The 13,504-nt window shown below is 40.4% G+C and overlaps 1 protein-coding gene across 6 annotated transcripts in view; it reads right to left on the bottom strand.

Moving 5' to 3' along the window:
* The window catches only part of PPARGC1A (PPARG coactivator 1 alpha), a 656,258-nt gene that overhangs the window by 17,187 nt on the left and 625,567 nt on the right, over window positions 1-13,504 (bottom strand). For all 6 annotated transcript variants that reach the window (XM_059164602.1, XM_059164570.1, XM_059164586.1 and 3 more), the window contains 3 exons: window positions 3,370-4,285; window positions 2,726-2,830; window positions 2,453-2,573 (listed from right to left, as the gene is read on the bottom strand). In XM_059164602.1, the coding sequence (XP_059020585.1) occupies window positions 2,453-2,573; window positions 2,726-2,830; window positions 3,370-4,285 (1,142 nt within the window). The remainder of the gene's footprint in view (window positions 1-2,452; window positions 2,574-2,725; window positions 2,831-3,369; window positions 4,286-13,504) is intronic.

Here is a 13,504-nt window from a genome sequence, read left to right as displayed (position 1 = left end):
AGCACAGGTGTAGAGAAACTTTCCCCTCCTTCTCTTTCGATTTCAGAATAATCTCACCCTCTCTACAGATGCTCTCTGTCACTCTCAGGTCTAGGTGTTCCCCCATTTACCACGAGAGGACCTTGAACCTCTCTGGATATGTGGACCAGGTCCTACCTAATTTTATGTCCCAAGTACCTAGCAAATGTTTGTCACATAAAGGATCATGAGTTTTCACTCATGTTAAGCAGAAATAGCATATCATTGTCCAAGAGGGGATTAGTTTAAGAGTAAATCCCAAATCTTTACATTAAGCTATTATTAACTATAGTCCACTGTGTTGGTAAAGTAAATAATCTCTATGTCCTACTTCTGGGGGTGGTGTTGTTATTTTAATCTTCTTTTCAAAAAAAAAAAAAAAAAAAAAAAAAAAAAAAAACCTCAAAGTGAAAATTCTGACAAATGCTTAATTTTTAGTAACTTAATTTAAGCCAACTTGACATTTGTACTATAATAGTGACATCAAGGTTGCATTTGATGAAGCTATCAATTATGGAATGTAGACCAATCACATTATCTGATGTTTTGGAAAGATCCAACTAATGAAAAGACCCCTCCCTCCTTTTATGCACTTTTGTTGATTATCTGGCACTGACTTCTCTTTGGAAGAAAGAAAAGAAGCACATGCCGTATAGCTATATTTATCCACAACTTTGGATATAGTGGTGTATTTTGCCCAAATGAGCTAATACATGATGAAACTATTAATCTCTCTCTTCAATGTGATACTTTGGGGAAGAAACATGAAGGATTTTATAAAATATGAATGTGCAAACACTGAAATAACTATTTTCCTACATGCTTGCTCAACATGATTCTTTTTTGTAAAGATTAACTCAAATGTGCCATATTAAAAGGCTTTGTAAACTATATGGCATTATATAAATGTGAGTTATTATAATTATTGAACAGGCTATTAATTAACTATAGCAAAATTAGAAAAATTGAATTTTTAATTTTCATTAGTCTTCTTAAGTGTTAACTAATGACACTGTGGCAGCCCTTAATATCACAGCTCATTTGAAAGTTGAGAAAAATGAGCAAAAGTATTGTAATTTGCACAGGACTTTTGATTCAGCCTTAGGTAGATTCAACATTAAAGGACAACAAACACCCTAGACCTTTAGCCTAAGTATTCAATCACTTCTCCCTTCTTCTCCTTGAGAACCTGCAACCAACAAGCCTCTCAGTTCACCTTTTCCCTCTGGTTGATAACGGTCAGCTACTGCTTGATTTTGACTCCATTAGTCAGTTCTTTTATGTAGGTTTTTCAAGATTTTGTGGATGGTAGGAGGTTTTCTTAGAGGCCCTATATAAATCTAACCCTTACAGTGAGCAGTTATTTCCCTAAATGTTGGTTACTTTCTATGCAAGATAGGTGAGAAGCTGATCTAACTGAAATGACTCTCAGGAGCTATCAGAGATAGGCAGCTGAAGTGAACAAAATGGTGCCACTTCTGATTGATTACTCAGGGCTCCCTGAAGCACTAAGGTGGGAGAGACCGAAAGCTTCCCTAAGGGCTCAGTGGGAAGAGTTCCACAATTGATTAGGAATGTCTGCCATGGACAAGACTGACAAGTGGAGTGATGGGTTTCTGCCGTGGGAGTTCTAGGCTGATAAGCAATAGGAGGGAGGTGGGGTAAAGACTACCCGTTTACGAGCGGGTGCTGAAAAACTACTGACCTGCGGAGAACAAACAAGTTCGGTCTAACCTGGAGCTTTAGACTAAAGAACCAGTAATGTCTGTATGTCAAGGAAACACGGTACCCTGCCGTTAAGTAGTCCCAAAATGTGGAAGGGGTTATTGCAAAGCAGTTCATGAGAAATGCGGCTGTATCAACTACTCAGTGAGATGCTGACCCAGCACAAGTCCAAAACGATGACTTTTTAGCCCCTCCTCCTCTCCTGCCTCTTTCAAATCCAGCTTGAACCCAGTCCCTTCATGGACAATCCAATTCCAACATCTGCCCAAGAGACAAAAACTGAAACCAAACACGGATATGGCCTCATTTCCTGCTCTGACAAAAATGCAGTCCCTGCTCCCTCCATTTTGGAAAACAGTCATGGGTTTCCAGATGAATGAGAAATATGAAGTATGAATAAGAACATACACTCATTTAACATTTTGCTTCCCCATCATCTATGTCAGGAGAGCTTGGGAACCCTCTGATGTTTTAAAATCAAAAGGCTGTGGAATATTGCATATTCTAGCAAAGCCTTAGCTTTAGTTGATTTTCTAATCTATAACAAAGGAAGAAAGAAAAGAAGAGAAAACGAAAGAAAAGAAAAAAGGGGGAGGGAGGGAGGGAGCGAGAAAAAAAGAGAGAGAGCGAAAGAGAAAAAAAGAGAGAAAGAAGAAAGGAAGGAAAAGAAACCCTCCTTTAAAGCAAAAGTGAGCTCCAAGCTGCTTACAATTGCCTTCTGCCTCTGCCTCTCCCTTTGTTTGGCCCTCTCAGATTCCCGCTTCTCATACTCTTTGCGGTATTCTTCCCTCTTCAGCCTTTCGTGCTGATATTCCTCGTAGCTGTCATACCTGAGAAACACAACTTCATCATTAAGTCAACCGCCTCCGTTTACACAGACACAATGAATCAGGAACTGGGGAGGGGGCAGGGAGTGAGCTAGCTCGTGTCATCTAGAGGAGGGGGAACAGGAGGAATGGAAGGTAAATGACCCGGTCCTTACCTGGGCCTACGGCTGTAGGGCGACCTGGAACGTGATCTTGCGCACAGAGGAGAATTTCGGTGTGCGCGGTGCCTGCAGTGGCTCGACTCATAGTAGTAGCAAGATCTGTGAGCAAGAGGAGAAACAGAAAGGGCATTTGCAACTGCCCCTTAACCCTGCTTTATCAGCCCAGCTGAGCATGCCCTGGAAATACCGTAGGACATAAAGTGGCTCTTTTTCTTCCTAGCTACTGGTGAGATTTCCTGGTGACAGTTTGTGATCATTTGGTCAGCTTAGAGGTCTGGAAGTGATGTATTCTCTCCCAGGCTCTCTTACTGATGTTAATGCTGAGCACCAGTCTGGTACACTGTCAGCTTTATCTCGCGTGGATCTCAACTATCCTGGCACAGGGCAGCTCTCCGGGTAATGGAAAAAGTTAGATGAGCAAGTTTCTTACAAATTGCTCTCTGTGATGCGACTAGCTCCAGGCCCTGTGCTCAAGGCTGACAGATTTCAGAGAAGATGAGGAGGCATATCTGTGTAACAACAACCTGGTTAGCTCCGGAGGTGTTGGGAATCGCCTGGCGAGAGGGGCCTGGGCTGTCTGTGGGTTTTGAAAGCTTTTTGTGGACCTCACGCTTTGGGTGGGCGTTGGCAAGGTTTACCTTGAAGAGGATCTACTGCCTGGGGACCTTGATCTTGACCTGGAATATGGTGATCGGGAGCACGACCTGTGTCGAGAAAAGGACCTTGAACGAGAGCGCATCCTTTGGGGTCTTTGAGCAAATAAGGATTTGGGTGGTGACACGGAATCTCTACACGGAGAGTTAAAAGAAGAGCAAGAAGGCGACACATCGAACAATGAATAGGGCTGCGCGCCGTCCCAAGGGTAGTTCAGTTTCTCACTTTCATCTTCGCTGTCATCAAACAGGCCATCCATGGCTAGTCCTGAATTTATAAACATAGGTAGTTTGGAGAATTGTTCATTACTGAAATCACTGTCCCTCAGTTCACTGGTCTTGTCTGCTTCGTCGTCAAAAACAGCTTGACTGGGATGACCGAAGTGCTTGTTCAGCTCGGCTCGGATTTCCTGGTCTTGGAGCTGTTTTCTGGTGCTGCAAGGAGAGACCTGCTTGCCCGCCTCCGAAGTCTCTGTCAGGAAGCCCTGGTCTGAATCCGTGGAAGAACAGACCTGCCCCTGCCAGTCGGAGGAGGCATCTTTATATCCTAGAGGTCTAGAGTCTTGGAGCTCCTTTGATATATTAATGAGTATTTCCGTTTTGGAATTAATTGACTGACAATAGTCATGGTCACCAAACAGCCGTAGACTGGGCCGCTTGGCCTTCCTTTCCTCGTGTCCACTGGTGAGCACGGAGGTCTTGCTGAGCTGCGCGTACAACTCAGACTGCTCCGGCCCTTTCTTGGTGGAGTTATTGCCTTGGGCGCCAGAAGGCTCACTGTTCCGAGGCTTCTTTGAGGGCGGAGGTACCACCGTCTTGCAGGAGGACTTCAGCTTTGGAGAAGTCCTGAAAGGATTATCTTGGTTGGCTTTATGAGGAGGAGTTGTGGGTGGAGTTAGGCCTGAAGGTAAAAAGGGGAAAACACAACAAAAACAACAAGGAGGGATAGGGGGTGGGGAGAGAGACAAGAGATGGAGATAATGCTGTTAAATTGCAGGATATGTTGCCCTCACTTCTGGGGGATTTCAGACAATGGTGACAAAGAAGAAAACGAGATCATGTCAAGACCTAAAAACGGGCCTCTCTCCCCCTCAGCCTCTGGCACCAAGAAAAGACAGATCTCACTATGGCCAGGCATCAGTGAAATCCGTGATGTTCTGTATTTTAAACGCCCATGCTAACAGATCTTGCTTCCGAGAAAACATTAACGCCTCCCTACAGGCCTCCACGCACCAGGCATTACCAAAGCTCACATTTCCAAGGGCATTGTCTGTCTGCCTTGTGGAGAATTAACTGGGTGGCCCTGGGGAATCACAGAGTAGCTTTGGTAGCATTCGTCCTCAAAGAAAGCTGTGGAGTGTACGAGTGGATCAGAAATTGGTCTGCAATCAAGAAGCCCAAGAACTAGACAACTTAAAAAAAAAAACAAAAACGGGATGACCACAAATGTGGGGCAGGGTCAGAGTGACGGAGACAAGCTTAAAGTAAGTTCAGAAAAACACGACAGACCAAGGCAGGGAACCAGACGACTCTGCAGCTTGACGGCAATGATTCTTTGTCTCCACAGTTCATTAACTTAGTAAACCATGGCTAATGTAGGTATAATACTTTCTTGTAAGCATAACTAATACATTCTGTCTAAAATATGATTCTGCAACAGAAACCTAAATGAACAGAAACACTAAATACTGCAGTGCCAGCGGACCATTTTATTTAGAGCACAACATCGGAGCGGGCGATGAGGCTGAAGGATTGAAACCTATCCAAACTTCAGCAACCAACTAATTAAAAAAGTAGAAAAAAAAAATAAAGGGAGACAAGAGAAACCCCATCAGTGGGTGCCTTTCGTCCTTTTCGAGGGAAGAGCAGGAAAATTCCATCAGATGCCGTCGTGGGAGAGTCTGAATTACAGTTGTCTCCTCTGTTTTAACCCCGAGCAAGTTCTACATGGCCCTTTACACGGAGGGAGGATAATCGGGAAATGGCTCCAGAGTCCAAGGAACTTTGAAGAAGGGCAGGCTGGAGTTCAAATGACATTATGCTTACAGGGGAATATTTGAATTTTCTATTTAGGAGAATGGGTGAAGGCTATTCAGCAGAAAAGAACTTCACGTCTGCTAACAAGCCTGGGGTTAGACTTAAGGCAACCGCACATTTCAAGGAAATGACAGAGACATCTAGCCTTGTTGGAGAAAGGAAAAAATATATATATATAGATATATATATAGATAGATGTATGTATGTACACACACACAGACACACACACACATAATCAAGTAGGTCACAGAAAACCACTTGAAATTTTGGTATGAACAGATAGATCCTGCCTCTTTCTCCCACTTTACAGTAAAGAGATGGAAGAAACTAATTTTAATATTTCCTCTATAATAAAATATTTTACACTAATATTTGGCAATTTTTATTATGCATCGCTAATGCTCCTTAAATGAGGAGGGCAAAGTTACAAGAATGCAAAGTAATTTAACTTTGGAACTGCATCCCAGAAAAGCTCAGTAAGACAGGGAATACTAACACAAAGAGAAGGGACACAGGAGGGTCCCAGCAAAGCTTCCTCGAGTTAGCAGCCAGACACTCCTCGCTGGAAGATAACCGAGAGGTGACATATTACTGAATGAAACATCTGTGTCCCTGCTCTCCTTTTGTTCCCTCTTTCATTGACAAGTAGGTCTTTTCCTCCATCTAAGAAATTCCTACATAATCAGTCTTTCTCCTTTCTCTCTCTCTTTTTCCCTCATTTTCTTTACCTTTTGCACTGCCCTGTCGTAACACTGATTTCGACTGCATTCTACCTTCAATTGCCATTAAGACAAATTTAAAGCTATTAATGCCCCCCCCAAACAAATGACAATTTCTCAGATATTTCTCATAGCAGGCTAAGATGCTCAAAGAAATAATGATGAATAATCTCTCTTTGCTGAAAATGTAACAGTCAAATATTCCAAATGGCATAGCCCTTGAATGGAGAAACGACACCCAACATTCTAAAATTCAATTTCATAAATCTTTTTATGGTTCCCAAACTAGGGTAGTTTTTACTTTCCTAATAATTTACTGTCAGGATCACTCATTAGACACTTATCGGATAGTGCTATATATTCTTGTTCATCTCTTTTTGAATATATTTTTTATCCTGTCAGTCCAAATAGATGATATGCTCTTAGTGGAAATGTTGCCTGGGCTTATTTTTGCAAAAATTCTTACTCGCCTATTTATTTATTTTTTCCCGGAGGCACCTAAGTGGCTCAGTCAGTTAAGCGGCTGCCTCTGACTCAGGTCATAGTGGTGGGGTCCTGGGATCCAGCCCTGCACTGGGCTTCCTACTCAGTGGGGAGCCTTCTTCTTCCTCTCCCTCTACTGCTCCCCCTGCTTGTGCATGCTCTCTCTCTCTGTCAAACAAATAAATAAAATCTTTAAAAAATGTTTTCTAGATTCTCCTTTATTGATGGGTCTTACATTTCAGTGACCCAAGAATAACTTGGGAAGCTGGTCAAATATTTTTAATGATGTGGTTCATGGACCACATACGGAGAGCCTCTGTCCTGTCGTGTCCATGCCTCACTCTGCCTTGTTCTCAGGTACGTGTATTTTGACTGACATTCTAGACGTATAAAAAGAAACCCTAAACTTCAGAAACACCAAATTAGGCCACTATTAAAGAGAGACTAGTTCTAAAAATAGCTCAGCTATCTAGGGATTTTAAATATAGAAATTCTTTTTAGTCTTGAACATTTGAAACCCTTGTCCTAGTACCTAAGCTCATTATTGCTTAAATAACTGATTCTCAAGTTGCTCTTGGGAGTGGCGACACCCTGATTGTAGCTGTAGGGTTTTTTGTTTGTTTGTTTGTTTGTTTGTTTTGAGTTAAAAGCCAAGCCTTTTACCTTCCTAACATCTTAGGCAGCCTGTAGCAATGGGAACAGACATTTACTGAACATTTACTCTGTGCTAGGTAATACACCAGATGCTGGTAGGTACATCAGGGACTTCATGGTCCCTTTTAGCAAATGGGCAAATCTTCAAAACTTGAAGCAAGTGCATGTTTTTACCCATGTGCTTTAAATTTACAGAAACACGGAGATAACCAAATACACCCTACACATGAAAATAGCAGGGTTGTAATTTTCTGTTGGCACTCCTTGTTAAAATAATAATAATAATAATAATAATAATAATAGTTGCCTAATGGATTGAAGCTATTTTAGGATTAGTGAATAGGTGGGTAAGGGGAAAACAATTCAGATAATTCCCTAAACTTTTTACTGTTTACTGAAATTTATTCAGAGAAGACCTCCAAGCAAGACTGAGAAATCTGAAGGATGGAACCACCAGTGCTTATCTGAAAATCTATTTCCAGATAGAGTGGAGACCCAAAGCAAAACAAAGCAAAAGCAAAACAAAACTGTGAGAAGCACTGGTTCTCCTTCTTCTTCTTCTTCTTCTTCTTCTTCTTCTTCTTCTTCTTCTTCTGATTCTTTTTTTTCTTTCTTTTAAACATAGTGTCAAACTTTTAACAGCCACTGATGGGACAGAGACCCCTTGCTAAACCTGAGTCTCTCCCTGTCGCCCAGCAGGGCTCAGTCCCCCATGTTCGGAGGCCAGTCAATATTCAATTCCTTCACGCCACTACCTTTGCTCCTCGTCCCTCTAATGGCCAGACTCTCAATTTCACCCCACAAGCTTAAATCAACAATGCTAATGCTTCCCATAACCTCTGGATTATTTCCTGTGTGTTGATTTTCTGGGGAATGTGTACATTTCGGTGTTGACAGTACAAGGTATATTCCATGCTCTCTCTTGAACTTAGCAGGTTTTGACAGATTTATGTGAGGACAGATGGCCATTACAGGCTGAAGGCTGACAAGAGGCAGTTCAGAGCATTGTTAACACACTTGCACAAACTCTCAGCAGTGCAGCGCTGTGCAGAATGTAATTCAGACTATAGCTTTTTTATTACTGCCTATTTTCTTTTGTCAAAAGAGCCTGCTGTGCAGAGCAACAAATGGCTGCTATTACCCAGAATGTAATGGGTGTCAGACAAATCACGTAACACAAACAATCAAGAGTATGTAGGTCATATTTCAACAGAGCACAACCTTAGCAATATTTATGATTACTGCATTGAAATGTGTTCTATAATAAACAAGTACCTCCGCATCACTCACACTTACGCACTTCCGCACAGCAAATCGGGGAGAAGTGCTACACACTCCACAGTCATCTTTGTCAACAGCCCTTTTATTTAAAAAAAAAAAAAAAAAGTCAGAGACCAGTTTTGTTTTGTTTTTCATTAGGTACCACAAAATGATTTTCTTTGAGGAATTCTCTTTTGGGTTTGTTTGTTTAATTGAATGACTGTGATAAATGATGACTCCTCTGGGATGTATGTGTATATATATGTGTGTGTGTGTGTGTGTGTGTGTGTGTGTGTCCCCCACAATCCAACCAATGAATTCAGCAGGTTTTGTTTATTTTAGTAGTTTATAACATTTTATAGAATCTATTGCTCTGTGATTTGCTTTAGTTTCTTTGACAACGGGATTTTTCTTAAGTCTCATGTCAATTGAAATATTTCTTAAGGAAAACCAATGAGAAGATGAGTTTTGTGGGTTGTTTTTTTGTTTGTTTGTTTGTTTTTTCATTTTATTTTATTTTATTTCTTTTCAGTGTTCCAAAATTCATGAGCTTCTAATTCACTTAAAAACTCACCAAAAAAGAAGGACTGGGCAGAGATGCATATGGTTTATCCTACTCTTATATTTTATGCTTCAAGAACTTGAAGTGGGTGTCAAGAGTTCACAGTAAGGGCTGATACTAAGTATGAATCCTTACTGCTCCGCTAGTGAGAATATTTTGTTATAGAGGCTCCTCCCATGCTCTCCCTGGCCCCCAACTTCCCCAGGACTTCCTGGAGGTGCAGAGAAGCCGGCCACTGAAGTGTTAACCCTCCCAGGGAGGAAACTCTCACACCTTGCTCAGGACTCTGGTGGCCATCACTCCAGGCTGCTCTGACCACAGGTGCCCCTGCCTTTACTCCTTTTTTAGCATGTCCTGTAACACCTCTGATTCCTAGGGAACAAACTCACCTTACAGAAAAGCGTCAGAGCATTCTTAATATCTTGCTCATGGAAGATATTAATTGGTGCCCATGCACTTTCCCACAGTGCTGGAGCAGAAGTGGGGATCAGGGTTGGGGGGAGGGGAAACCTGTCCTGCCAGGCAGCCATCACCAACCCTCCCCGCAAGTTGATGTGGGAGAGGAAAGTACTTTGTTATCCTTAGCTTATGAGAAATTTGGATGCTATTATTTCCTGAAAAGGTAACTCAGGAAAAAAGGAATATTTCCAGATGTTGGGTCAAGAAGAGAGATCAAAAAGAGAAAATGAAAGATATAGTTGAAACATGGAAGAAATCCCTGACAGTAACAGTTGCCAAACATTGAAATGGGCTGTAAAGAAAATTTGTGGGGTCTCTCTTTCTCAGATTCTTCGGGCTCAGGAATGGATTATATGACCTGTCAAAATCACTTTCCAGTTCTCTCATGCTAGGGTATTCCTTTTAAAACTGCCAACTAGTGCTCATATTTTGTTTTGCTTTATTTCCCCAAAGATAGGCCACATACAAAAGACACATATACCAAAAGGGTACAGCAAATGTATGCTGTCAGTCAATATTCTGTCCAGCAAAATGAATCTTTAAATAGGAAGTCCAAAAAGGATAATAATATAAAAGTCTACATAAAAGAAATCACAAATTGATTGGCTAATGAGTGGGTTCTTAGGCACAAATCCACCAAAGTGCAGTTTGAATGATTGCCAATTTAAACCTAGGCAAAACATAAAATGAAAAACAAATGGCACCCAATCATTCATCTTCATCAAAACCATGAGGAAAATACCAATGGAAGACAACATCACTCAGACCTAGTGTGTCAGAGTGATGAAACTGCTGATTATTTAGTTCTTCTCATTTCTCTAATTAGTTATAAAATAGCTATGCTGCTTTCTATCACTTTTACAGTAAGAACCTTAAAAATAATTTACATGTACATTTACACATACATATACACATATGTGAAATTTTGGGTCAACCACTTTGGTCTGTAACCAATTTTCTTGTCTGTCTGCTGGCTAAAACCATCATCTAGTTGAGCTGACATTGCTTTGCCATTTCCATTTCAGAAACAAAAAAAGTCTAGCACTCTGAAAATCTCCATATGCAATAGATTTAAATACCTTCTGCCAAAAGAGCATTCTCTCCTCTCATCTTGTTTTACTAACAGCTATTTTGAAATCAAATTGGTTTTTACACCTGTAAAAAAGAAGTGTTTTTTTTATCAGCCAAAATGAGCTAGTTTAGGACAATCACAAAGTCAGACCAGCTGGCAATACCTAATAAAGCAAACTTCCTGTCTCATCCCTCCTGTTTCCCAAAGACTCTGCAGATGGGGCAGAGGGATTATTCTGGAGATCTTGGAATATTGTTGACTCTTTACACTTGTACTTAAGTGTTTGGAAAATTTCACTAAAATTTGTGAGAATAAAGAAAAAGAAGACACCAGAAGGTCCTGGGCAACAGCTTGATCCATTTCCTTGGCCAGAACCACATGGATTAAGACTGTAGACCAAGGATCAACGAATCAACAACATGACTGTTTCCCCCCTGTCCACCCCCTGGTTGCACCCATGGCAGACATCATTAATTGATCATAACATTTTCACTGAGTACAGATTTGGCCTTGGAATCTTCCTCAACACAATGCTCCTCACAGCCAATACCAATCAATGACACTTGGCAAGTGAAATGAAACCTATTTAATATAACAGATGTTGACTACTATCTTCAAAATTCAGGCTTCAGGAAAGAGATATCATCTCTAGTTGGACAGACATGCTTTGAACCCAGGGTCCACCACAGAGCTGATGTCAACATATAGCTTTTTCAACAATGAAATGGCCCAAGGAATGGAAAAGATAACATGTAGGTCATGCTTACTGGGGAATGCCTAACCTCAGAATGTGTAATAATGTAAAGGAGCTGTTGTTGAGAGAGTATCAAAGAGGAGATATTTTTACCTCGATTTGGTAAATTCCATACCCACATACCCAAACAGTGTATGTTCAGCTTTATGGGGGAATTAGAGGAATTTTTGCCACAAAGAAAATATATAACTTCATATATGAGCTTGCCAAATTAAAAACAATATTAGTGTCAATGAAAGGGAACAGGTGAAGATAATCAAAAGTTGAAAAGAGAAGCAACAAGGTACAATCACTTCAGCAAATAAAGTTAATGCAGAATTCGTAATTAAATATATCATATTTATTGAATACTTCTATATGCTGGCACTGGAAGAAGCCTTTTTCATGTTTTATAGTTATCCTCAGAGTAACTCAAGGAGACAGAGGTACTGTTATTATCTTCATTTGGCTCATTAGGATCCTGAGCCTTGCAAAAGTTAATTAAAATGACCAAAGGCCACCTTGCTAGAAGGTAGATCCAGAATCTGAACCTGAACTTGGGTTTGTCCAATGATAGAGCCAAGATTTTGAACAGCCTCACTAAGCCATACTGTCTGCTTTTAGAAAATCATAGTAGACTACTCTCATTTGGAGCTACACTGCTTACAAAGTTTTTAAATTCTGGTTGAATGCACATGTAATTGCCATTTTTGGATGTCAAAAATGGTTGAATACTGGCAATTTTATTTTTCAACCTATGTTTTAGTCCTACGAGTCAGACAGTAATTTGATTTGGGGATTATAAATATGACTTTAACATTAAGGAAACTAAGACCCAGAAAAGATTAAGGAGAGAGAAAAGCATTTTAGCAATTAAAAGATAAAGGTGGAAAAGTAAATGCTCCATCTTATAGTTCCTTACTGATTTTACTGCCCATTGCCAAGTACTGTGTGCCTCAAACATTGCTTTGATTTCCTGCCTTCTTGCTTCTGCTTCATCAATAACTTCCCTTTCCATCTGTGCAGTTCAAATCTGATACAAATAGTTTTCTCCCTAAGGCTCCCCATGTCAGTTTAGCCAATGGAGAGCATAGTTCGCTCCACACCCCTTTCCATGGATCACCTGGGTCCTTCACTAATGATATCACCTCAATGCTTCTTTCAGTCCTTGAACCATCTTTATAGTTCTTTTCAATCTTCTGTGCAATCATTGTATTTCACTTGAAGCAAAGTTACAGAGTTCCCCTTGATAACTTCTTTTCTCCCTTTGGTAATTCTCCTCACGTGCAATCAGTGTTTGTCACATCCTGAAATCTCTACCATGCAAGAAATGATACTAAAGATTGTTTGAGGAGATGGAGATCACAACCATTACATACTGCATTGCATTTCAAAAACACAGTAACTCTATCCAAAAAACCTCTTCTTTACACCACCCTACAGTCAAGTTCCAAACTTCTCTTCCCAGCCGCCTTCAGCATGCTCCAGGTTCCTCCTCAGGCCCTTGTTTTCCTAGAGCTCTAAATTCTTTCTACTTTGTAAAGGCAATTTGGCCCTACCTCAGTTTCTCTAATTTGCATCTTCACACTTAAAACCACCACACTCAATAAACTAGAAAACACCCCCTGGGCCCATCTTTCTTAGAAGGTAACAAAACATTGTAGGTAATAAATAATATTTTGCCTTCATGTTATGTGTGCAATGTGTGTTATTTCCCCAACACACTATAATCCCACATCTTAAACACAAGACCATTTACTTAGTAGGCCAAGGACAATGCTTCATATTTTACACGGATCAGTCTCTAGGTCTTCCATTTGCTGTATATCCACTAAGACCTATCCTATTGCAAGTAAAGAGCAGGTATTAAAAACATGTTGGTAAATTGATTTCTATTGTATCCAATAATCTTTAAAAGCCCCAAGAGGAAAGGATTTAAACCAGTCAGATGAATTCTGGCTCACTGACAGAAATAAATCCACTGTATGTATTTTCAAGGATTCTAAATATGTAAAAAATGTATGTACTTTATATCTCTACTTGTCTTTCAAAAGTGTAGGCTCCTAAACATTAAGAATCATTACTAAATTATCTAAAATTAGGTATCTATCAATAAGAAAAATGTTAAAACCTTTGCAGAA

The sequence above is a fragment of the Mustela lutreola genome, chromosome 1 (genome assembly GCF_030435805.1).
Source record: "Mustela lutreola isolate mMusLut2 chromosome 1, mMusLut2.pri, whole genome shotgun sequence".
NCBI lineage: Eukaryota > Metazoa > Chordata > Mammalia > Carnivora > Mustelidae > Mustela > Mustela lutreola.
Note: the sequence above shows the minus strand (reverse complement) of the source record. Positions and strands in the feature narration are given on the sequence as shown.